This window comes from Agelaius phoeniceus, chromosome 5, assembly GCF_051311805.1.
Source record: "Agelaius phoeniceus isolate bAgePho1 chromosome 5, bAgePho1.hap1, whole genome shotgun sequence".
Classification (NCBI taxonomy): domain Eukaryota; kingdom Metazoa; phylum Chordata; class Aves; order Passeriformes; family Icteridae; genus Agelaius; species Agelaius phoeniceus.
This window is the reverse complement of record NC_135269.1, coordinates 35,595,587-35,622,406: the sequence shown is the minus strand read 5'-3', so window position 1 is coordinate 35,622,406 and position 26,820 is coordinate 35,595,587. Positions and strand designations below refer to the sequence as shown.

At 37.9% G+C, this 26,820-nt stretch overlaps 1 protein-coding gene across 10 annotated transcripts in view; it reads left to right on the top strand.

Moving 5' to 3' along the window:
* NAV3 (neuron navigator 3) overlaps positions 1–26,820 on the top strand; it is a 512,854-nt gene that overhangs the window by 441,345 nt on the left and 44,689 nt on the right. For 6 of the 10 annotated variants that reach the window (XM_077178804.1, XM_077178805.1, XM_077178799.1 and 3 more), the window contains 7 exons: positions 5,178–5,316; positions 8,491–8,767; positions 10,850–11,555; positions 13,119–13,607; positions 19,976–20,017; positions 22,358–22,518; positions 24,357–24,545. In XM_077178804.1, coding sequence (XP_077034919.1) covers positions 5,178–5,316; positions 8,491–8,767; positions 10,850–11,555; positions 13,119–13,607; positions 19,976–20,017; positions 22,358–22,518; positions 24,357–24,545 — 2,003 coding nt within the window. The remainder of the gene's footprint in view (positions 1–5,177; positions 5,317–8,490; positions 8,768–10,849; positions 11,556–13,118; positions 13,608–19,975; positions 20,018–22,357; positions 22,519–24,356; positions 24,546–26,820) is intronic. The other 4 variants (XM_077178801.1, XM_077178808.1, XM_077178806.1 and 1 more) reach the window with 3 other exon arrangements.

The following is a 26,820-nucleotide window of genomic DNA, read 5'->3' as shown; positions in this document are numbered from 1 at the left end:
AGGGGCTTGTAGGAAAATGCTGAAAGAAGAAACAGGAAGGGTGGGATGAAACAATGATTGTGTCTAAGTGCTCTGTCATGTCTTGTCTGCAACTAGACTGCTTTGATTTTCTGAAACAAGTACTTTGAAAGCAGAATATTTTAGGTATCCATAGAACTCATACAGATTGTTGATACCACTTCCTCTCATCACATACCTTCATAATTCATTGCTCTCCTAATCCAGTGCATTTTAACTTTCAGATTTTGCATCATGCAAAAATCTAGAAAAATGTGTTGCATATTGTCTGCGGGTCATCATTATGTAGGCAAAAGTCAAATTGCATCTTTGCCCTAAAGCTCTATTGCTTGCCTGCCTGATGTATGAAATAATGTCTTATTTTGTATAGAATATTCCTCATTTTGTTCATGTACTTCAGTGTGTGAACTCAAAAAAAACCCAAACCCAGATACTTGTTGAAAGCAAATGAAAAAGTTTCATGAGCACAGCTGAGTGGAATTTATCTTTCCATTTGAGGATACTTGTTGGGATGTGTTTCTAATCTTTGTTCAGCTCTACATACTGATGTTAAGCACCGTGTTTTCCCTTCAGACACCTTGCTATTTCCAGAACATTATGTGGTAGGGAGGTCAATGAGGGGATTATTATGAGGAGATCTTATCAGTACTAGCCCACACTAATGAAAGTGAGACAAAGAGTGATAGTGGAGACTAACCAACTATGTAGATAGCAAGTTGTGGATTTCTCAACTTTATGGAGTATTTGATATGGTCAAGGAGTTGAAATGTTGCTTGAAGCATTTGGAGCAATTTGAGAAGAACTGGAATGTGTGCAATATTCATAGCCACCTTTGCCAATTAGTGACAATGTCTTGCATCAAAACAGGCAAGAATTGTTCAGATTTGTTAGGTGCAAGCTAGAATTAGGGGATGAACTTTAGCTAGTGCAAAATTATCTCATTGGCATACCTAGTAGATGAAAGGAAAATGTAGATCTAAGCAGAAAGCATACCACCAAAGTTACTGCAAAGAGTCTGAACAAAGTCAGAGGGCATGAAATATGTTTTTGGATGAAAGCTGTAACACAGTGGCCATCATTTTAACCATTTGTGTGTGTATTTGTCTCTGTTTTACAAAGATAAAGCTGAGGTACAACAATAGTAAGGCTGAAAAAGAGGTGCTGACATGCAATTTGAGTTGAGAGTAACCTAAATTTTGATGTATCTCTGCAGCAAAATGTTGGTTCAAAGCACATGTTTCCATGCATTACATCTTTGTAAGTTGACTGTGAACCACTGAAGTAAATTAGAAGCACTTTATTGGTGTCTGATTTATTTTAAAATGTTGGGTAAAGCAGTCACCTTGCAGATTTCAGGGAGTCTGGTACACCAAGGGCTTCAATCATGCTTCATATAGTCCCTTCTGTTAGAAAACTTTCAACTTCTTTGAATGAAGACAGAAGGCAGATCTTTCCTTAATACAAAATTCAAATTCATCCCTAAAGCAGACTTCTTACAAGCATTAAATTAATTAAGCATTTCTAGAGAAAAAAATATGTGATTGTGTTATGAAACACTGTGGTGTTACATGCATTCACAATGAGAGCAGTGACTGCTGGGCTCTTTGCTTGTTCTCTGCTGATTTGAACCCAGACAAAGCAGAATGAGCTGAGCTACTGAAAATAAAAATCTGTCAGGTACATGCAAGCAGTGATTTTGAAGACACTTTAAAATTATCCAGATTTAAGAAGATTTCTCTTAGAAATAGCCAAATTTATATTCTTAATGAGAAGATTATATCTTGCTGACTATCTTGCTGGATATCAAAGTTCTTCTCAAGATCCTCTTGGGATCCGGGGTTTTATCAAAGAAAAATTTCCAGAACTTGTAAAAACAATGCACTTTTCTCTTAGCTTCAGTCTCCCAGATAGGTGAACACCATTTGCTGACATTTTCTTTTAAAGAAATCAGCCTGAGTCTGTCATCAAGAAAAACTAAGCAAATTTTGTCAATATTATAAGTAGTTGAATTGTGGTTTTTAATAGCAAAGTGGTGTTATGCATTAATGAGCAGCAGTGCTAACCTGACCTGTTAGAGACCTTGTAGAATGTGTGAACAATAGAAAAATAAATAAAAAATAAAATAAAAAATTAAAGATGAATCTCAGCCAACAAATTAAAGTATAAATGAATATTGTTTTGATGAAGGGTAGGAGAACAAGAACTAAAATTAGAGTTTGTTGCAGACTCCCACAAATGGGTTTTCAGTCTCAAAGTGATGCACAATAATCTTACCAGATATTTTTTGTCATGAGTTTACTAGTTTAAAAGATACGTCAACATGAATCATCAAGAATTTTTTTTCCAAATTATAAACAAGGCATTTTCATTATCAAAAACATTATCTTGTCTGATAACAGCTCTACTATCTAGATTTGGGGAAAGAGGTATATAAAAGTAGAAACAGTAAATACTGAAATACAAAAATTTAGCTGCATGAGCAAGTTAAAACAACTCTGGATAATACATTGAAATACGTAAAAACAACAATTTTCATTGCCAAGAGGGTATCTGATATGGTCTGTTCTGTTGTAGTTTTTGGTTTTTGCCATGTCTTTTCAAAAGGCTGGTATAAAACGTTGTGTCAAGTGGGCATCAGTTTCTGTTACAGTCCTTAGAATATGCGAGAAAGAAAGCAGGTTCCAATATTCCTGGTTTTTGTAGACATACTGGATATTGTCAGAAATTTTGGTATATGAAAGCCTCCAAATTTATAAAACATCTCAAGCACCTATCATAAGAGAAAACAAAAAATCCAGGCAAATACAGTGATGACTCTGAAAGGTCAGTAGTAGAGGTTTCAGAATGATCTTCTATACAACTTACAAGATGGCCCTGAGTGTTCCCTGAGCCCACTAATAATCCACTGGTGTGGATTATCACATTGAGGTGTGATGAGTGTAAAACAGAACACAATCACAGTAATATTTGCCTGAAAACTTCGGCTGTAGAGAACATAGTTACATTTTGTCAATCAACTGAACTATTCCAGAATTTAGAAAATGTCAATTCTCTTACAGAGAAAAAGGAACACAAAATGAGGTATGAAAATTGAAATAGAGTATAATAACAAAGAGACATGGGGGGAAAGGATGAAATTTTATCCCCAGGGTCTTAAGTAGACTCAGAAAATGGATGGCCAAATATTATTTGACATGAATGTCATAAGTTAAAAGCTCATGTTCCTTCTGGAAGTACCTAATATATATCCTTTTGGATTTGGTTTATTTTTTTTTTTCTTTTTTCTAAAGAGCAGCTTTTAGTGAGGTAATACTATCTTTTCTGCAACTTAATCACATTTATATTGCTTATGTTTTTATCCATCCTTAAGGTTCTCAGTCTTAACACCGTTCTAAAGGTAAATTCCCATGTGGTACACAGCGTTTTATCAATGGCTTTTTATCATCAGTGAAATTATGCATCACATTAGACAGTGAGAAACACAGAAGGCCTAAATGACTAGTGTTTCAGAGATGGTTCTTAGATGAATGTGGACAGCCTATTATGTATGACATTATAATTTCATTATTAAATCATTCATGTGTTTATCACCTGGAAATGTAGCAGAAGACATATTTATTTGTAGTCATTGTACTCAGCAGTGGAAAGTGCAGCACTATAATAAACTCTTGCCCTCTGAAATATGTTTATCTTGTTACTGAGCTGGCTTACTAATGTGATTTTCTACCTTTAGCAAAAGAAAGGTAATGCTTGCTGCAGTTGCTATGATACAAGACTAGTGTACTGAACTTTCCAATGCATCAGCATACATTTTGTTCCACGCAGTTCCCTGTCACTGCTGCTGTCTCCCAAAACTCCAAATTTAAAAAAAGTACCTACAGATATTTTGCTTGTTTGCTCTGAATGACTAGTGTCAATAGTAATGAGCTTTAGTTTAACTAGGGGATTGAATTACATATTGTTTTCTAAAATTCGTAACAGGCTACAGCAAAACAAGGATAAAATGCACTTTCTTGTGTTTGGGACTTTATCAGCAGGTGTAAACACCTAGCTTTGTCTTGCTAGAAGTTACATATCTAGAAGAGGCTTAATCAACCCTCTCCTCTCTAAGAGAGGAAAAGACAAAAAGAGGCACCTTCAATGGACAGTCTATCCCACAAGCCTAGGACATTTTAAGCAAGGCTGCTTTTTATACTGGTTAGAGAGGACAGCTAGGTAACTTAAATGAAACGAGATACCTAACTTTTATATACCTAAAATTATAGGAGATGAATCCCTTTGAATGGGATAAGGTGAATTTTTTGTCAAACTTTTGGCCTGTGAATAATCCAAAACCAGATAAACAGATGGAGATGTCTCAAAATACTGGCAGTATAATGCTGTATATGGCAATAAAATAAAAGTCAAAATGTAATGCTATAGAGAAGCAATTCTGTAGAGAAAAGTCTGAGAAATACACCTCAACCTCCCTTTCGTGCAAAAGCAAGGCTTTTGTGAGAGTTGGTAATGACATTTCTGTAAGAGAAGCCTTTCTCTCATTTGAACCTTTGTCTCAATCTCCTAAAGCAAAACAGTTGACAGACTGTTTCTTCAGAGATGTATAATGTATTCTCTGTCAGCTCCTTTGACTGTATTCTCAGGGATTCCTATTTTGATGACATTGCACCAGCTAGACTGATACTGAAGACAAGAAAATAAAACTTTTGAAAATACTGGCTTCTTGCTGACAGTGGATTAGTCTGCAGAAAAGATACTCCTTTTATTTTTATGTAGCCTGGCAATTCATCAGGTCTTCTCTAAGATATTAATAATTTTTGAGACTAGCAAGATCAGGTAAGCTTAATGGATTTCCCTGCCGGTGTAATGAATGTGATTGCAATGAAGCATGAAACGAACTGTTTTAATGGCTTACACTTAGATCTGATGGTAATTTTTTAAGGACACCTGCATCTTTCATTAGTTGAACAAGCAACCACTTGACTGCAAGTGAATAATTAATTCAGAAGTCTGAAGAACAATATTCATTGAACCTTAGGAAATATTACTGAAAAGTTTCTGGTAAATCACTTGAAAAATAAGTAATCACATCTATTGATTTTGAGATGCCTTCTGCACATTGAGACACAGTATGTAAAGTAGATGTGCTCCTTTCTCTGCAGCTGGGATGACAGCAGCTCGGTTAGCAGTGGCCTCAGTGACACTCTTGACAACCTCAGCACAGATGATTTGAATACCACCTCATCTGTCAGCTCTTATTCCAACATAACAGCCTCTTCAAGGAAGAACACTCATGCCCAGGTAAGTAGCTTTGTTGCCATTTGTTGCAACATCCCTATACAGGATAGAAAAAGTTTGATATCAATGCCAATGAATGAAGTATTCATATCTTACAAAATCCTCTATTACACCTGAATGCAAGAAGCCATAGGCTCCATTGATCCAACCCTGGGCTTTGAGATGATATTCCAAATTCCCTGCTCCCAGGATATGTGTCACTGCTGAAGGTGCTGGCTGGTGACATCCAGTTCTGCCCACCCTGGGGGAGCAGCCCAGGTCCCAGCCCCTTCTGCACCCTAACACAAAGCAAACACAATATAATTGGATCTGTGATCATAGATTTCTTCTCACTTCAGCTCATTTGGAGCATCTCTTCCAACAGATAACACAATAAAAAAATATATATTTTTTGCTTTTTCTGAGCTGAAACACATTAGGGAAGAAATATACAGGCTGTGCTGTCCTTTCAAATGGCAGAGATTGTCTTCTCCGTGCTTAGATCCAGGGATGAAAATGTCAATGCAAGGTGACAATGCATAGTGTCAAAATAGAGTTCTTAATACCGTACAGACACAAACTATATACATCATACATATATGTGTGTGTCTGGGTACATAAAGCTCTTGTGGCAAGTATCCAAGCATTTCTTCCCAGCTCCCCTCAGAACTGCAAGTAACAGAGAAGTCAATACAGAATCTTTGCAGGACTTGGTTCCCTCCAAAAAAGAAATAAAACCAGAAAAGTTTGTCTCAATAGGAAAGTATTCTCTGCCATGTCATCTCCTGTTCACTAATAGGGAACTTTGAGACTGAGCACTCAGCACAGGGGAAGAGTGGCTGCCTCCAGTGATTTGATGTCAAGTATGCAGGACACAAGACTGACACTTCTGATTCCATTTAGACTCCTGCAGGCAGGCAGTGTCTGCAGTTCAGAGGTCTGTTTTGTCAGTGTAGATTTCAGCAGACATATTCGTTATTTTCCCCAGACAATAGGGAAATGTAGTTACTTTTGGAATGAAAATTACTTTAATCTCCAACAGGACAGATACCAGGCCAATGCTGTATTCATGCAAAGGTAGTCACTCAAATGCCAACATTCTTCAGCCCTTACCATTGCCTTTCCCACTCCATCAGGGACTTCCATGGTTTTTAACTGGAGATCAGCCTCTTCCCTTTCACATCAGCAATGATGGCTAGCTAGTTCTGGTTTACTTGTTCCACTGCATAGTCATCAGGATTGGGAAATCTCAGGCTGACTTTTTAACTCTGTGGTTTTGGTTTTTTTTTTTCATTTGGGTAATCTCATGTTCTAGCTACTCTATAATAAGCCTCTGCTTTATTTGCAAATTGTTCAGCGATAGACAATGATGCAATGTATGTTCAAATTTTAGTTTCTTCCAGAGTTTGTTTATATCATGAAAACTAGGAAAATACCTTTATCAGGTATGCCTTTACGAGGCACATTAAGCAGAACTCACTGTATTCCAAGCTAGCTGGCAATCTCAGTCAGAAGCTGAGATGAACAGAATACTCATTTTGACTGCTTTTTTTCAGGTCTTAGATATAGTGCAACACAGAGATCCCTTTCTCAGTCTTTTTAAGTGACTGGAGCAGTAAAGGCTGGCTATAGACTGAGACAGAAATGGTATATTTTGTTGTTGTTTTCTTATTACAAGAATTATAATGGTGAAGACAGGCTTTTAGAAAGTATTGTACTACTCTTTTTTTTTAAATTTAAGCAGTTTGCTTTAAAAATGTATGACTATACGTTTACAGTCCTTCATTTATGATAAAATGTCTGTAAGCATGTTGTTACACGTTACACATGTTGTAACAATAGCTTCAATGAAAACTTGCTTCTGAAGGACCCTGCAATATTTTTTGTCGATATTTGCTTATTAATCCTTACCCATAGTCTGTGCTAGCTCATCCAAAGCACATACGTAATTATGGAAATGTAGAGAGCTTTTGCCTTTTGTACATCTCAGCTGACAAATATGTAAACAGGACCTAATTATTCTGTCTGTCACGTAATCAGTATTAATCTATGGCAGCAGTGCCTAGGACACAGCCACAGAGGGGTCTCTGTGGTGAAGGAGCTGTGACAGCCCAGGATAATAAATAGCCAGTCCCTCAATGAGATCCATTTTGCAGTCCCTCTTTGGATGGTGATACCTGAGAGAAGCACCATATTTTTGCTGTTAAAGAGGGGCAGAGGCAGGCAGGAGTGGTGAGAGGGTGATGTGCAAATAAGGCTTCAGACTGAGGTCAGGAGGCTGCAGAAAAACACAGAAGGAAGAGTTACACTGAACAGCCTGTCAGCACAAAGAACACCGGTCTTGTCAGACACAGAGGGTAGGGTCAGTCTCTGTTTCTATTTAAGCCACTTTCACAGCTTCTGCTTTGTCTTGTTGGGCTGCCCCTTCAGCACTCCCCTATCAGCATGCCTCAGGGAAAGCAGATGCCACAGGGGATTTAGGTCCTCACTGGTGTATCCTCCAAGTGGGTCTGAGTTTCAGAGGGAGCATGAGCCCAGCTGGTTGCCTTCACACAACGGATGAGTAGTGCTGGCATACGCCTCTCCTCTGCTCTGTTAGCTGATATAGCTAGAGAGAGTTTCTTGTTGGACAGAATTCATTTCTGTGAAGACAGGCCAGTAGAAAAGCCATCAGCTGTAGCACAAGTATTTTTGGGGAAGATGGTATCCTTGCTCACTGGTGGCACAACATACTCTGTTCTGCTGGAGAAATATTCCTAATCCAGTCATTGGAAGTCTTGGGTAGGAAAAGGCAGGAAGCCAGACTGAGGTGATTTTAGTAGTGTATTCAGGAATTTGCTCACCCAAGCTTTTAGTAAAACTTCTCAGCACAGTGATTCACTTCTGAAATTTAGATTTAATTGAGGAACAATAGGGTATCACCACTGATAATTAGAGTGAATTACCTTTCACTGTATTATAGTTTATCTATAAAGGAAAGGGATTAAATCTTTTGCAAATAAAAGAAAGAGAGATGTCATTCCCAAATGGCTATATTTTGTATGTTTTTAAACTTTTGGAATCACTATACTAATGCTTTAGAAGTTTCTGTGGCCCTTTCTGCAAATAGGCCAAATTCTCCTCCCCTGCTATGATTTAAGAAATCAGCAAATAACAGAGATGCTGGGACTGACCATATCTCACACAAATCTCTTGTAGCTGAAGACAGACTCAGAGAAGCGCTCAGTTACAGACAGTGAAACTTGGGGCAGCACTGAAGAGCTGAAGAAGCCAGAGGAAGACTTTGACAGCAGCGTAGACAGCAGTGGCAAGTGGAAAGGCCTTCCCTCAGGGCTGTCTGAAGAGTCAGAGAAGGGGGGGCAGAAAACATCTCTCTCTGTGTCACAGACCGGATCTTGGAGGAGAGGCATGACTGCACAAGTGGGAACAGCTCAGTCCAGGCACAAAGCAGGAACAAGTGCACTCAAGACCCCAGGTAGGAAACTTCTGTAGTTCAGATTACAGTGGTCTTAAAATAATTGATGGATGTTATAGATGTATACATATATGCATATTGTTTGCTCCTCCCATAAATGACTTCAAGCTCAGATTTTAATATTAAATAACGTTTTCATTTCTGTTAATTTGCTACATGCATAATAATAATTTTTTAAGTACACATGGGTGCATCCATAACAAAAATTGTGATTGCATTTTGTTGTGCTGTCATCTGTGTATGTCAATGCCTATTAATTCTTAGAAGTATTTTGGACTCATCTGTGCCTTATCTTTATTCTCTAGAAAAAGTTACCTTTGATAATTCAACATATGGATAGAAATGGCCAAATATTAGAAGTTGAATCAAAAACATTTAATATTCAAGAGAGGGGACTCCAAATGATATTTTTAGTTATTTCTGAACTAAAGCTAAATTATCACATTCCATATACTGTGAGTGTTCTACGCCACTGTTAAATACTTTTTGTAAAACAAAAAATATTTTTATGCACTTTCAGTGCTAAATGCCCTCCTACCTAATTTTGGAAAGCCTTTCAGAAGTAGTAACCACTTCTGCAATCTAGTTTTGAAGCAAAAAATACAAAGCTGATGAAGGAGATAATTATTAAAAGCATCTAATCCTATACTAAGGAAATGTGTATTCTCAGTAGAACATTTTCTGGTGCTTTTTCATGTCCTGAGACAACAGTGCATGCTTCAGCCCCTAGTGGTAAGGGCAACTAACAAAGATCTCCTCAGAATAAGTTCCTGCCCTTTGTGAACCCCTTTTGTTTCTTTGCAATTTGGAACTGCTAAAGATTGATCAGTCTCTGGTCTGAGAGATCCCTGAGGAGCACTGCCATGGTGGTCATATGGATACAGAAATTATATCCCTGTAGTAGCAATTAAAAATGGAGATACTTAAAGGTTTTCCGAACACCAAGCTAAGCTTTCCAGATCTGTTTTGCTCAAGGTGATCAGGCAGCCACTGTGCAACACAGAATTGAGGCCTTAGCTACTAATGAGCTGTATGTTTGCTGGGTCAGAGTCTGATCTGTATCATGGCATGTGCATCTGTTTGTGTAACATTAAGTGTGAGCTGGATAAAAACATGAATGGAGTTAGTTCTGCTTTGCAGGTGTCACTCTTTATTACATTTTAGTTTCTTAAGAGAAATTAGGTCATCCACCTCCAAAGCTTCCATAATTACTTCAAGAGTAAATTAAAAACTTTGGTATGTTTTAGGAGTTATTAGTTGTATACAGTAGATGCTTAGAGATAAATTAGAATTGAAATGGCAATTTTTATCTATTTGTGAAACAGGAAGAGGATACTTTCTGGTATAGCAGAACATCTTACTTTGACCTTCCTGCATGTGACAATAAAATTTTAGGAAATACGGAAGAAAAGTATAAATATATGTTATATAGTCACAAGCCTCGACAGGACTGAAGAAAACCTCACAAAAAAATCAAATATCTTGAGAAGTCATCAAGGATTCAACAAAGACTAATTAACTTGTGTAATTGATATTGTTACAGATCAAGACAATTCATTCCATAACATAATCTCTCCCTGATAATTTTGTGTAACTAACCAGAACAAACTTAGTCATACCCTAAAAAGATGTAATCAGTGAAAACTGAAGAACTCTATAAGTACCACTAATTTCTACACACATCATTGATGTCATACTTCAGGAGATGTTTATTACATGTAATGTTTTATTTTCAAGTATTATTTCTTTCATATAGAAATACTGTTAACAGAAAAAAAAAAAAAAAATCTGTCAAGATTCCTTATGGTTCATTCAAGATAATTTTCTACAACTACGTTTTCCACCTATCTATGAAAGTGGAAGTTCTCACGGGAAGTTCAAGCTTTTAATACTTAAAGCTTATCTGTAGTGTGTCCTACAGATAGCTGATGGGAGACTTAAAACCAAACTGGTCTGTTCCCTTAGGGGAATTCTATTTGTGTATTTTTTCATTTTGAAAGTATTATCATACAGTGTTGAAATTACATATTTAGACATTGCAGCTTAAACACAAGTGACCATTTCAGATATTCTTTTACTTAGGAAAAACCGATGATGCAAAAGCTTCAGAAAAAGTGAAAACTCCGCTGAAAGGAGCCTCCATACAGAGATCTCCGTCAGATGCAGGGAAGAGCAGTGGTGATGAAGGGAAAAAGCCTCCCTCTGGCATTGGGAGATCAACTGCTACAGGGTCATTTGGATTCAAGAAGTCTGGGTTGGGATCTTCTACCATAATCACCACAAGTGGAGCAACGATCACAAGCGGGTCAGCAACGCTAGGAAAAATGCCAAAATCCTCAGCCATCAGTGGGAAATCCAACGCAGGGAGGAAGACGAGCTTAGACGGTTCCCAAAATCAGGATGACGGCGTCCTGCATGTGAGCTCAAAGACAACTCTGCAGTACCGGAGTCTGCCTCGCCCCTCGAAATCCAGCGGCAGCGGGATCCCCGGCCGGGGCGGCCACCGCTCCAGCACCAGCAGCATCGACTCCAACGTGAGCAGCAAGTCTGCGGGTGCTGCTGCCACCAAACTGCGAGAGCCGAGCAAGATCGGGTCCGGGAGGTCCAGCCCTGTCACCATCAACCAGACGGACAAGGAAAAAGAGAAAGTGGCCGTGTCAGATTCTGAAAGCGTCTCACTGTCCAGCTCTCCTAAATCCAGCCCAACTTCTGCAAGCGCCTCTGGCACACCAGGACTTAGACAGCCAGGATCCAAATACCCAGATATTGCTTCCCCCACGTTTCGAAGGTTAGTGCGTTTCTATGATTCCCTGAAGTTGCAATATATAAAGCAGGGATTTTCAGTATGTTGAAGTACTGTGCAAAAAGCTTTTTCAGGGAATATTTTGCCACAAACAAGTCAAGTACAGAAAAATAAAAGGGCAGTATTTTTTTCATACAACACAATGATTTATTTGAGATTTGAAGACCTTCCCAGACCTGAAATGGCTGCTCCCTGAGGTTTAAGCATTTTAGGTACATCCCCATAACCACAGTTTGAAGCTTAGAAGGTGGAATCACTGATCCTTATGGGCCCCTTCCTACACAAGATGTTCTGTGATTCTAAGTTCAGCCACATGTGCAGTTTCTTCTCAATACTGCAGTAAACCCCCAAAGGGAAGAAGGACCCTATGTTCAGGCACATTCTCTCAATGGAGCAGGCATTGCCACATTCTGGATGGAGAACTGAAGAGCTCTTTAAATTATAGAGTTAGATTTGCTTTCCCATTGTTGGCAGCATCAGCTACAAACACTTCATTATCTTAGCAGCTTCGTTCCATTTTTTGACACAAGCATTGGCAAGGCTAAATTTCAATTGTAAATGCTCTATTGTAACATTTCTGGAAGTATAAATCTGGATGAGTGAGTGCTCCATGAATTGGGATGGAGCACTTTCACTGCTGGAGAAAAAGCCGACAGTGCCCTCTTGTGCCTACTTACCAAAACATCATCTCCAGGCAGCTGGGGAGCTGCAGCTTAGTTTTGTGGGCTTGGCAAAATGTAAAACGGGTTCTTATCTTGCTAGACATGCTTGCTTTACATCATGATAACTTTTGCATTTTTTTACCTTTAATTTATAAGCTGTACATTAACTGCAGCTTAAAATATTTCCAGAAATACATTAAAACATTGCATGACCTTTTAGTTCAAATTTTAGAGGACTCGAAGTCTATTTTTTCATCATCACTATAGAATTTTCATATCTAGAGTTGCTGGAAGATATTATAACTGTGACATACAATTTTATCATTCCTGCCCTTGGAGACAAACTGAGCCCATTTAGCCATGGTGCAGTTTATTCTGAGTGGTTACTACATGACTGATGACCACATGACCATCTGTGCAAAAAAAAACAACAAGAGGGGAATTTTGCACAAATACTTAGATGTTTATTAATATATGAAGGATTTAGCATTTTGCAAGTGTTTGTTGCAATCATTTAAGCAGATTTGAGAGATGAGGAGTTTAAAAGCTAATGACTTGGGAATGCTTAATTACTGAATTTGGGTGAAAGTGTAATCTGTTTATGAACTAGGAAGACAAAAATGTGATTATTTTACCTCTCTCTGGGAGGGTCTGTGCAAACAAAGAGCACGTCTCAATAGGAGTGAGTAAGAGCAGTTATAAAGAAACAAGCCATGATAATTGTGATATGGTTAAGTGAATTTAAATTTGTGCTGTGATTGATCAACTAGGTAGGCGTGATTTTCGTAGCAGTAATTAAAAATGTGTAGTTTGGCTCTTAGGATGTTGCGCCATGAATGTTTAATGCAGCTATCAGTTTCTCTAAAGCTATTTGTTTTACATTTAGGTTGTTTGGTGCCAAGGCAAGTGGTAAAGCTGCCTCTGCACCCAGTACTGAAGGTGTGAAACCCACATCGGCAATGCCCAGCCCTAGTACCACATTGGCACGGCAAGGCAGCCTGGAATCGCCATCCTCGGGCACAGGCAGCATGGGCAGTGCAGGTGGGCAAAGTGGTAGCAGCAGCCCCCTCTTCAGTAAACCTTCGGACTTAAATGCAGATGTTGTAAGCTTAAGTCACTCCCTGGCTTCCAGTCCTGCCTCAGTGCACTCTTTCACATCAGGTGGTCTTGTGTGGGCTGCAAACCTGAGCAGCTCTTCAGCGGGCAGTAAGGACACACCAAGTTACCAGTCCATGACTAGCCTTCACACCAGTTCCGAGTCTATTGACCTCCCTCTTAGCCATCATGGCTCTCTCTCTGGACTGACAACAAGCACTCAGGAGGTTCAGAGCCTGCTCATGAGGACTGGAAGCGTCAGATCTACTCTTTCGGAAAGGTGAGCTTGCCTATAGATATAGTGACCACAAAATAAGTGAGAGGCAAAAGGACAGGAGCCAAAAAAATAAACCCTCCACCTTTTTTGTTAAAAGGACGCTGTTTAATTAGCAGCTTCGTCCTTCATGTAATAAAAGGAAGGAAGAAAAGAGAACTGAAAGGCATTGTGATGTGGAATCAACTGCCTTTTAAGGTTTTACAAGCACTTTTTCTACCTTGAGAATTTTTTGAGTTTCCTTGTTCTGGAGACAGTGAGAGAAAAGGGGGAAAATTGTCTAACTAAAGGCAAGTGTAAACAGCCAAGAGGCACATAATGATTCCTGCAGCAGGATCCACCTGCTGTCCCAGCATTTGGCAGTTCCAAAACAAGCAAACCTCCAGCTGGGGGACCCCTGCTTTTCTCTTCCCATTAGCTGAAAGCACAGGCAGAGCTGGTGTGTCCTGGTCTTCAGCTGACCAGTCTTGCCTTAAAATACTCAGTCTTGACAAGTTTCTTCTTACACGGTAATCATTACACGGATCCTTACTGAAGTGCAGCTTCACTGGCAGGGAGACAGTTTACAAGATGAGATTCTTTTTGTATGATCAGTCCTGGCAAGTGCCCAGAACAGACAAAAAAATGCAAGAAAATGTTTTTCTGTTTGCTCTATTAAAGAATTTTTTTATATGCAGACATTTTACCATTTAAGTTACATTATAAAAGGTGCGACCAGTCTGGCACAGTTGAACCAAGATTTTTTCTTTGTTTTTTTTTTCCTTTTTTTAATTTTTTTTTTTCTTTTTGAAACATTTATCTGGCTTTGGAAGGAGAGAAAAAAAATAATCTTTTCTAGGAACTAAGTAACTTCCATTTCCCATGAAAATTATCAGGATTTGACAGTGAAACTCTTATCTCACATGTGGACTGTAAAATCAATAATAAATATTTCATTAGCCTTTGATTCAAAAAATGAAATTTTACTGAATCAGTCAAAAATATTTTAAACTTAATTTGTTTTTTAACATCCCAAACATTTTAAGGAGAAAAGACCTTTAACATACAACATAGAGTTTTTTTGCCCTTTATTATATAAACTCAGAGATTGTTCAATACCCATCCTTTGCATAGAAGGAATTCACTTTCAGTAAGCCAGCATTTAAAAAAACCTCATAATCAAAACATTGAGAAATCTAGATGGAAACTTTTCATAGATTTCATTTTCTTATGTTGCATTCATAAGTATTACTATATCAGCTAAAAATCACACCTCTTCCTAATATACAAATTATATTACAATTATATACTAATATATTATTTTAATAATTATAAAATATATATATGTACCAATATAACATACACTAACAATATGTAGTATTGTTAACAATATAGTCGTTATAAATACACTGATACACAAGCAATTTGTAGTTTGCACTTTGCCCTTAATTTTTACATAGATATTTGAATTTGTGTACTATGCACTGAATGTGACAATATTTCTTAAAAGGTCAGTTATTAATACTAAGCTTACAAAATCCTTCACTGCCACATATATGGATGATGAGGTCACTAGAATGATGTGGACCAGTATGAATTCATGCCAAAAATTATATTGATACACAGGATCTTAAAAATCACGTTTCAAAAATTAATGGCTTGGCAGAAGTTTCTGAGCAACCTCCACTGCTAATACTTTATGTATTTGTTCAGTGACTTAATTTCAGTGGTTCCAAATACTTTGCCGTTGGCAATATTTTTAAGTTTCAGATTAGTCCATATGGGGATATTATGATTGAGTCCAGTGAGAGCCATTGTTCATGTTGATCTGGCCTCAAAATAAATATATGTACCTAGAGTAAATTGTGTCATTTCTTGAATTATAGCCCCAACAGGGTTTTTGCAGTTCGATTTTTCTAAAAGGTCTGATACAAGTGCTGAGTTTCTAAATGCTTTTATGCATGAAAACTTACTTGTAGCAAAGTATTTTTCCACAACAAAAGCATTGATTTGCAACTTTGGAGACAGATATGCTTGGCAGCACATTATGTCCCTTTTTCTTTGTAATCTCATATTTGAAATGCCTTTCATTATACTAATTATAGCATGGCATAGCATAAAAAATTATCTGCAAGGAGTTTTTTTTTTCTTTTTCTTCAGTCACCCTAGAGCTTGCAAAAGGCTGAATCAGCAGTCCTTACAAAATCAGAAAGCCCAAAGTGCACCATGAGGTACAACTAGCAAGCAACATAAAGTCTGTGCAGAGAAAATGCAGGAAAAAACTGAAAGAGAGGAGAGAGCTAATGATAGATGATATAAAAAAAATCAGATTTGTTTCATTGAAGCATTAGCTGTAATTTGGTGGATAAGTATCAGTAATGGAAAGCATACTAAGAGGAAATGAAAAGGTTGAAGTTATCTTCAGTTTACTGGTCCTGATGAACTTTTCATTTCCAAGCTTCAGGCAGAGCCTGAAACCCTGAAGTCATTAGAATTGGAGAAAAGTTTTCGAAGGGTCTCTGCTGAGGAAAGAGTGAGGAGGAGAGCAGGGATGGAGAGCAAGGACATTATGGGAAGGCCAGTTTGCCTGGAAAAATACAGAAGACATTAAACAAAATAGGTTAAGTCACAAATAACATGAGATTGGTCATTAACAGCCTTTTAAATAATAAAGGCTAATTTAATTCATTGGTAGGAAAATATGCTCTCTGAATGGCAGAAAAATAGTAAATGCAATAAAAATCCTGAATTTACTAAAGCTTTAAGTGCTATTCTAATAACACTCTCATAAGCAAATGGGAAGAAAAAGTTCTAGTTGGTAAAGAGTTACTGAAGGTGAGTGACCAAAGGCTGATTGGTCTGAAGGGATATACAGGGCAGGATGTATTTGCATAGGTACAAAATGGAAAATAGTGAGGCTATCTTGCAGTACATGTGTACAGAGCTGTAGTGCCATGCTGGGAAAAAGCATTTTGAAAATGAAAATGTTGCATATGAGTTTTAGAAAGTAAATATCCCATTGTCCTTAATACTTTGGGACATCAAGTTTTAGGAAGGAACAGCTGGAAGGAACACAGAAAATGAGGACAAAATCTCAGAGTACCTCTGCATTTTCTTTGAAGGAAAATAGCCCCTGACTGCCTCCAAAAAAAGAGTCACCTTTCATGGAGACAGCAAATCTGCAAGGTCTCTGCTATTTTTGCCCCTGTCTCTCCAGGGATGCTCAGACTTTGCCCACAGTTTTCAGGCTGCCCACTGAGTGATGGTACAGCATCAACGCAGAGCTCCCTGACGGCTCCTGGAGTGCAGTGTCAGAGTTCACTCTAGCCAAATTCTGGATCATTCAATGAGATTCTGTTGCATTGTAACAACCAGAAAATAGACTCAGTAAAAGAAAGCAAAATATTTTTTTTCCAGAAGGAAATTATTTTGCATCTCTCTTAGGCCTTTTGATGGTTTTGCACTAGCAGTATTCAGAAAAGTCTAATTCTACTGTCGTAGCAGTGTAGCTCCCTATATGGGAGGACACTTGTACCTTACAGCAATACAGAGGGATTAAAATGATCATGCAGGTACTTATACTCTAAAATAAAACCATCTTCTGGGGTTAATTGAAAATATTACTGCCTTAGTTGTAAAATTTTCCAAGTGGACACATCACCAGTAGTTCTTTCAAACCCTTAATTGCTGTTGAGCATTGCAAATTTGTAACTTTCTTCTGCTTAATCTGAAGGACACAGCAAGGAAGGCATAAAAATGCAGAAATATAGAAATAAACAATGTTCTGATCAGCAGTAATAGCTGCATTTTAAGATTAGCAGAGTGGAAGTGGTTTTTTTACTTACATGACTGGCTTTCTCTAGTTTGCTTTAAAAGAATGTGTAGTTTTGAGTGCTATGAAAATGCATTGAAATCCACTTAAGCCCTTCAAGACTTTCAATTATTTGAAATTATCATAACTGATAGTTGTGGTTTTTAAGGTGTGAAACAGTGCATCACGTATCAGATTTTCTTATATGCCTAGCCTTTGTAGAAACTAATTTGTAAGACCCATATCAGCTTGGCCCAGCCTGTCATGGAGCTCCCTAGCTGTTTCTTAGCTTGGAATAATTTGTTTTATTCCTTAGCAGCTCTGAAAGAGTTAGATGTAGCTCAAGGATATGCTATTATGGCCCTTTCCCAAGATAACCTCATCACCAAGGGCAGGTAGGAAAATGGGGAATGTAAGGCTTCCTGTAATTTTTCCCTCATAGAAGTTATAGTCAGTTTCAGCAGTTTAAAATAAACAAAAGAGAATGAGATACAGTGGGCTTGATAATTTCAGCCTATGTCTTCATCTTTTTGCAAGATTGCTTTTTCCAATTTACCTAGCAAAGGAAAATATCAGGAATATTATTATATTCTCATCCTCACTTTATATTGCTCTTTGTCCATGTATGCATTGCTTCTTTCAGGAAAGGACTGTCTTTATTATCATTATCAACTCTAGAGATGTGAGGTAAATTAAGTTCTGTTTCCCAAAAGTCCAGTTTCTGTGGAAGCAATGAACCCAGCTTTTGGTGGATGAGTGATTTCAGATATTAAAAAGATAAGGGCAGTTATTGGTCTGAAGTAATAGTTACATGAAACTTTGCTTAATGGTTTCATATAATTATCTAAAATCTAGGAGGATCTTTGTAAGCATTATTATTTTAAAAACACACAATGAGCTTTTGCTACACTTACTTTAATGCAGTTGCAATAATTCCATGTTTATGTTGAGGAATATTCATGCCTATTTCGTTTGATGATCTGAATTCAAAAGATTTTTGGAAAATCTTATGGTCAATCTTAACCTACTTATATGACTGGCATACCTTTTGGCTTGTGGGTTGGTTTAAAGGAGAACTGACTCCCTTATTTTTAGATAATGTACTATAGATTATTTTATATAAATATATCTCCAGGTCAAAGTAATATTGGAAAATACATTGTTCATTTGCACTTTTAAGTTGCATAAGAAACTGGTGTTTTGATCATGTTTATTCATCTTGAAATTTAGAGGTGCAGAAAGGTAAATGAAGGAACATCAAGGGCTGCATTTCTGTGTGAAGAAAAAAAAAAGTGAATCATTCATTCAAATTTATGTTTTCTTTTTGCCAGCTATTCTAGGTCCTGTTAGTTATGTTGGGAGCAAAATGCTGAAAATACAGTCCTCTGTCTGACATGGGCCATGGGATTACTCCACATGGATCATGATAACTGGGCCTGTGCTGAAATACTGCTGATTTTCTCCTTTCATTTGCTTTCTCCAAATGCAGAACAAGGCCCTTTATTTAACTAGTAAAATTGTCTCTAAAATTTACTGGTGGTAAAATAGTTTGCTTCCATTTTCCCAACCCCTGATAGTAATGCACTGTCCATGCCAGCAGTGTTTTCACTGCCTTTATCTGCTAGGATCAAGGATACATGACAGTAGGACTCCCATCACCCACAGCACAACAGGAAACACCTTTAATAAGGGTGTTTCTTGGGTAGCAAGGGTCCTAAGTTACTGCTGCTCTCAGAGGTGTGATTATGATATGTAATACAGAAGCTTTCAAAAGCCATTTTGCCATTTGATCCATGTGATGGCACTAAGCTGTGTTCTAAAGCGAGAGAACTTTGCAATACTTACTTGATGATAACTATTTCAAACCACACCGACTGGAGACCAATTTTCCAACACTTTATGATGAAATGCTGAAATGGCACTTGGAAGGAGGGCTAGTGGGTGCTCTTCCAGTGATGGGGTTTAAATGAGGAAAACTCCATCCATGTGTTTTGGGTATTCAGCCACTCTGACGCTTTGTGTGCAGGAAAATGGAACAACATCGCTCTGGTGCCAGTTTTCATTTTCCCCACCATCACCTTACAGTGTGAGCCCCTCAACAACAGAAAGCCAAGTGTCTGAATCTTTAGGACATATTTCTACATGCAGAGCTGTCATTTGGCTTCTGGCAAGGCCATGCTGCCTCTTAGCAGGTGCCACAGCCTTCATTTCTTTTGGAAATCTATTGCCTTATCATAAGCAACTGTGAAAAATAAAGATTCACACTGTGACCATATGATTCTCACACAGATTGCAGAGAAAAGCTGTAGAAAGGTTAGAAATAGTAAAGAAGCACTTCTTTCTGACTTGGACAGTCTCCAAATTACTATTGACCCAGCCCAGAGCATGTCTAGATGAAAAATGAATGTGCAGCAGTCCATGTCCTATTGTTCCTTCCAACGAGTAAAGGATTCATCATGAAAGTTATATTAAAAGAAGTTAAATGACCTTCTGTTATTCACACAAACCTAGAGCTTTAAAATTTGTGATTCTGAACAGTCCTGTTTGCTGTATGTCCTTAGGGATTTTTTTTTTGTTTTAACAGCATGCAGCTTGACAGAAATACACTACCCAAAAAGGGATTAAGGTATATATATTTTTGAGCATGACTGCTGCTTCTCTATTTTCCTGTAACCTCTTCTATGCTGCCTTTATTTTTCTATCTCCTTCTGTTGATCCTGTTTACGACAGAGCTCTTGGAATTTCAATTCAAACCATAAAATGTAAATTTTAACAATGGACTTTTTCTTTCCATGTCTGCCTAAGGAATAAGTCTTCTTTCAAGATATACCATGGAAAGTAAATACTATTAGGGATAATTTCCTTATGGAATGAATCTTTAAAAGGCATTGAATCCTGGAGAGCTAAAAGAGACAGAACAATATATTTATGCAATTCAATAGGTCTAATTATTGAAAACATTATGGAGAAAAACAAGATTTTAGAGGTGGATCTGATTTTGGACTCATGCAAACACTCATGCAGTTTAAACTGGAGAGCTACTGAAGGGTAGGGCTAGAAAATACTAATTTTACTATCCAAGGTTTGTAAGTATAAAATGTTTGCTGCTCCATACAGTTTTCTTGGTCCTTATCCAGCAATACAGAGTCCAGCTTTGCTACTAATACTTCACTAAATTCTGTCTTCATCACAGAATTTATCTACCCTCTTCTCTCCTCCATGGTGAAAAGAGCAGATTATTAGGTAACTTGGTTAGTCTCATGAGGCATGGAAGCCCATCTCCCCAATCCAGGAAGAAGATTTGGCAAGCAAGGATATATGTGCATGCACACAGACACTGCGGCTTTCTAATAACTGAGATTGCACCATTAAATCTCCTGAGTTATGAGTAAATATTTGTGAAATTTTAAGATAGTGCTGAACTGTTGTCACTATAATGCACCTTCTGACGTTATGCACTAGCTGTTCCCTAATAAGAATTTAGTCAACATTTTTATCATCACAGAACAATCACTTTGGATTTGGAGAGAATGGAAAAGGTGGAAGACATTAAAGGCATAATGAGGACCCTGTGAGGATAATATGGGATGATCAAAGTTTGTGGCTGTACACCTGTAATGGTGGCTGAAAGCTGAAAGTGAATTGGAGTGGGAATAATGCTTATAGGCATATAAAAAAAGATCAGTTATCCCAGGAAAAAAAATCTGTTTGATTTAATGTGCAGAGCAGCCAGTCCAAAACTCACATCCTGATTTCTTGTTTTGCCATCTTTCCAATCTGATAACCACTCAGTAACTTTGTGCTCTACTACAATTATAGGCAAAGATCATAGTTGTATTTTTGAAAGGAGAAAGGAAGTTAATATTTAATAAGGTCAAGATGGTTTACTGCTCTAAAATACTGTACAACACCCCAAGCACAACACAAGAACTTACATGTTCTTTTAATTTTCTCTCTAAGCAGAAACACTTGTGCCTCACAAGCCTGAAGCCAGAATATCAAAAGCCCTTTCTACACTGCTGTTTTGGGGAACACTGATGGCTCATGACAGTAGCAAAGGAGGTGTTCATTTCTCAGCAGGATTTTGTCTGAATGAAGCATTTCATTCTGATTTTCAGACATTGCTGAAAACAAATCTCTTGATTAAGACCCACACTGTCTGCACATTTTAATGTTTAATCACTGCCAGAATTGTCTTTCTTCCAGCTCAGCCAAGGCTGGACCCAGTGAGTTACCAGTTCTCCCTCTTGGCCCACATGTCACATTGCACTTGTTTTATTGGTTTACCATAGGAAGCAGTTGATTAATTATTTGATTGCCAAACTTCTTCCTTCCAGAGAACTTCTTTCTGCTAATTTTCTATTTTTCCTGTCCCTTTCCCTCCCCTCAGTTTGGGGCAGGACACAATGTCAGCTAGCATTCAGAGCAGCGCATCTAGTGCATATGACCATGAGTAGCTGTCATTACCAATGCAAACTCCTCTTTCAGAGTTGTTGATCTGTTTCACTCCTGTTGTCTAATCAGTTGCCCACATGATGTGTGACAGATGTCATTTTGTAAGTGGTTACTAACGTTACTTGGCTTCTATTCTGCCTATCCCCATCCTAACCATACGGCCTCCAAGCTTTTGCATCAACCTGTACACTTCCTATAGCTTTGATGTCCTTTTCTGTCAGCTCAGTTGTCTGTCTGCTATGGTTTATCATCCTGTCTCTTCAAAAGAAGGGAAGGCTGTTTTGGGGAGGGGGATGAAGAGTAAGGGGGGGTTCAAGTCCTGTATGTTTTCAGTGTAACCCAATGGTAAACTGTATCTAGTTAAAATCTCTGGTCATAATCACTTGACTGGACTTGATGTTTTCCCAGGGATTTGTTCTGTCTAACTGGTGAAGGGTATTTATGTGACAGCTGTTTCTTTCTAAGGCATCACCTTGTCATTGTCTTGAGCATGCCAGCTGTGGTTTTTCAGATACACACCATCATCCCGGCAGACAAGTCAGGAGGAAGGCAAGGAATGGCTGCGCTCCCATTCAACCGGAGGCCTGCAGGACACTGGCAGTCAATCCCCGCTTGTCTCTCCTTCAGCTATGTCTTCATCTGCAACTGGAAAATATCACTTTTCCAACCTGGGTAAATGCTGTTTCCCTTCACTGTTTCTCCCTCTCTTTAATGGAACCATAAAATTCAGCTGTACATATTTCTTAGTCTGCCAGACTAGGTAGTTTATTTTTAACATCTTCATCACCATATTATTGTACCTCACTAATGAGGGGAAACTCATAGTGTGGCTAATGAAGTGGGTCAAGGTACCACCTATTTTGCAGAGAGGAAAAAAAGGATAGATTCTTTATGACTTGACCAAGGAGATAAATTTTGAGGGAGAGTGGAAATTAGCTTCTAGTTCAAAGCTATTCATCTTTTAGATTTCATAGTCAGTAGGATTCTTTTCAATGATTCCAGGGAATGTCAGAAACTAAACATTGCATTTTTCCTACAGAGGTTTGCTTTGAGATAGACCTTTTCAATGTGTTTCAGTAGCTGGACCTGGCTATAACTGCACTGGGCCAATCCAAACCTAACCTTGAATGTAATATAGTATTTTGGGATGACATTGCAGTTTTATTTGTTTACGAACCAAATTTTAGATTTGGTTCTTCTGAATATTGTTTCAAATTAATCCAACACAAGTTTATTTTTTTATAGTATTATTTCTTTCTTTAATTCTGAATAAAACCCACTTCTCTCCACTGAATTTGTCACATACTTAGGTTCGCAATGAGCTTTTTATGATTTAGGCCCCTAGTAAGGCATTACTAACATCCTTTGAAGAATTAAGACTTCTATCTCTCTGTCACAACTTACGGCATCTGTAGGTTACGATCACTCAAAAGAAATTTGATCAGACATACACATGTTAGTCTTTACTACATACAGGAAAAGAAGTTGAGCTAAGCTACTTTTAAAAATGAAATTGGATCCTCGTTAAACAAGCCACTGCTTTGAATTTTCCTCCTGTAGTTTTAGACAGTTTTTTCCATGTCACAGTTATAGGCAGTGTTTTTTCACTATATTATTTTCTGTTTACAATCATGGCATTTTCTTTCTGTTCATAGTTCTTGTGTACTCACAATAGAGAGAAATGGAATCATGGGGTTTAAAAGTTATTTTTTCATTGTCCTTTGCTTTATTTCAGTTTTCATAGCCCTGTGGAATAATTTGCTCTTACAACACAGCTGTTCTGGTAGTTTATAACTTAGGACACATCTTGGATGATCTAAACTAAAAGTCCAAATACTGAGGCTGAATTTGGCTAGACAGTTAGCTTTTTCTCCTAGGCATTGAGGTTGTGTGGTCCAGGGGAACCATAGCTAGGCTTTCCTTCCTACTGGCAAAAGAGCTTTGTGAAAGCTTAAAGTAGGTTCATCAACGCTGTTCTTGATTTCAACCGTGTCTGACTACACCTCTTTATTAGGATGAGATTTAACTGAGGCCTTTGCACAAATATTTAACCTAATATAGTGGTAGCGTGCTCCTGTAAATCAAAGAATAAATATCTTATATATGCAAATAAACTTTGGCCTTAACAGCAGTCAGTAATAAAGGTATATAACTATGAAATACAGATACTGATTCATTAGAAGAGCTGCTTATAAAAGTACTTATGACCTCTTATTCCTTGAATTTCCCCCATTGATTTTGAATTTCCCCCATTGATTTTCTATGGGCTGCCAAAGGGTGTTCAGACGCCAGTGTTAGCATTACCATGTGCTTTACAGGATTAATGTCACCCACCTCTTTTGAGGCCATCTGCTCCACCTTTTTGTTGAAGCTTTAAATGTAGGAATAAAAGCCTTCCATTGTCTCAACAGCATGAAATCCACCTAGTGCTAGTCCTACATTAAAATTTTGTGCAGAAGCAAAATTCACTTAATGGAAATGTGCTTCAATAATAAAGCTTTTTATTCCAGTGAGTCCAACCAGCCTATCACAGTTTAACCTTCCTGGACCCAGCATGATGCGTTCAAACAGCATCCCTGCACAGGACACCTCTTTTGATCTCTACGATGACTCCCAGCTGTGTGGCAGTGCTACGTCCTTGGAAGAGAGACCACGAGCAATCAGTCATTCAGGTTCATTCAGGGACAGCATGGAAGAAGGTAAGACTGAGTAACTACTTAAATTGACAAACACATCCCAAAATAGATGTCCAAAACATAGTAAAATTTTAAAATATTTCTTCTGCACCCTGCACCACAGAAACTTAAATGATTTTGTGAAGCTTTTATTGATCCTGTTGAGTTGGACTCACAAGCCTTTCTTATCCTGAAACATGGAAGATTTCACACTATTACTTTCACCCAGTAATAAGCAATGCTGTATGTATCTCATACATATACAAATCCCCTATCAGAAATTTTGGAGGAAAGGAAGCCATTCTTGGAAAATTATTCTTTTTCCTCTAAATCTGAAATGGCTGAACGTACCTTGACTACTGTGTTTCTCTGCTTTCTTAGTCCTACTTCTGTGCTTCCTTTTATTTCCCCAAACACCAGTGCTACTTAACATCTCCTTCCTTTTGTAGTCATTTATATTCCTCACTTTTCTACAGTCTCCTGCAGCAAACACCATGCAAATTTCTTTATTGAAATTCTGTAATTTGAACTGACCTCACTACTTTATGCAGATTATTACTGTCTGCTTTCTTTAATGCTATCTGCAACATCTGGAACTTGGTGAATTTTTTTTTTTTTTTTTTTTTTGGTTTTGGGTTTCGCTCTTTTTTCATCCAGAGAGAACCTGACAACTCCTAATTAAATGCACTGTAACATTTTCTTCTAACTAACATTTCTGGTAAATCTGATTATTTGCGGAATTCCCATGAGTGCAAAGTCCTTAAATGCTTTAATTAAACAAAAAAGACAACTGAAACCCTGTGCAATTCATTCTGTAACAATCATCTTGCTTACTGCTAAGCGATGACAATGTAAATTATCTTTATAATAGGCAAATTAAAAAAGTCTTGCCTTAGCCTCAAAGGTCACAAGATAAAAGGAATAAAAAAAGTCCTACATAAAACAACAGACAAATAACGCTTCTACTTTTTGATTCCTTTTACTGTATTTTAGATGATATATCAGGCAGACATCTGGGTATGTAATACTAGCAGCAGGGTGCAGGACAACTCAAGCTGTGAGTTGTCAGCACAGAGAGGATGGCTGACTGCACGGAAGAATATCACATAATTCAAGGACAGAGCTGACTACAGACCCTTTGCTGAGGAACACAATTATCAAAGGCAACACTGGAAGAGTAATAGAGAAAACAAAGCAATTAATGCATAGAAAAAGAGGTGTTAAATGTAGAATTTCAGTAATGGGCCACCAGTGGGTTTGATGAAAGCTTTTTCATTAGTTCTGTTTCATATCCAGCTGGAGTGGATAACTGTGATCAACCTGAGTAAATGACAGTCAATGCAGCAGCAAGAAACAGTTTTCAGCAGTTTATGATCATTAGAGATTAACATGAAATGATGCCGTTAGAAGGTCAGATATATTTTAAGATAGGAGCTCTGAGGAAGGTTAAAGTGAAACAAGTGAGGTAATGCATGGTGCAGAGTGGCAGTTTAGCTCAGACATTTAAACCAGAGACTGAAAATCAAACATACTTTGGAAGCCACTCCATTCAGTGATCAGTGTTCCACATTTCTGTAAATAGAAAACTAGATTTAAAGTCCATTTGGCTAATCCAAGTATTCTTGTAGTGTCTGTTTTTTGCAGACAGGTAGCTATTAAAGCAAAATACTTTTTTTTATCAAACCCTGGCAAATGATAAATAGTCTAAAAAAACCCATCTTGTAAAACAAAAATAAAAAAGGTAATGAAATAAATTATCTTATTTGAAGTTGTCTGTGGGTATCGCCTTCCTCAGGAGAGTCATCAGAAGCACAAGGGGCAATTTTTTTTACAGTTTGCCATTTCCAGGTAAACCAGGAACTCCATTTCCTAAAGTGCAGCCCTACAGCATTCACTCAATGCTCTTGAGGCTGACTCCACTGAGGATTAAGGGAAATATGTCACTACCCCTCACAGTTACCCCTTCCCATGGACCACAACTACACGGGTCAACCTTTCTGAGGAGAGCTTGGGAGCTCACCCCACGGAATGTGAACTGTTTTCCAAAGCATATCTCTTACTAAAATAATTTGCTCAGCTTAGGACAGGTGTATAAACAGCTCGATTTCTGGTTTCTCTGAAGAGTTCATTTATCAAGTGATTTCTTGTCAAAGCAACAAAAGTGATGCTTGGTTAGCTGAGAATAACACCAAATGTTATTGGCTCACTCACCTGTCCCTTATACAGGAAAATGTTTTTTCTGTATAGGACAATTCATTCTATAACAATCATCTTATTGCAGGGAAATCTGTCAATAGCT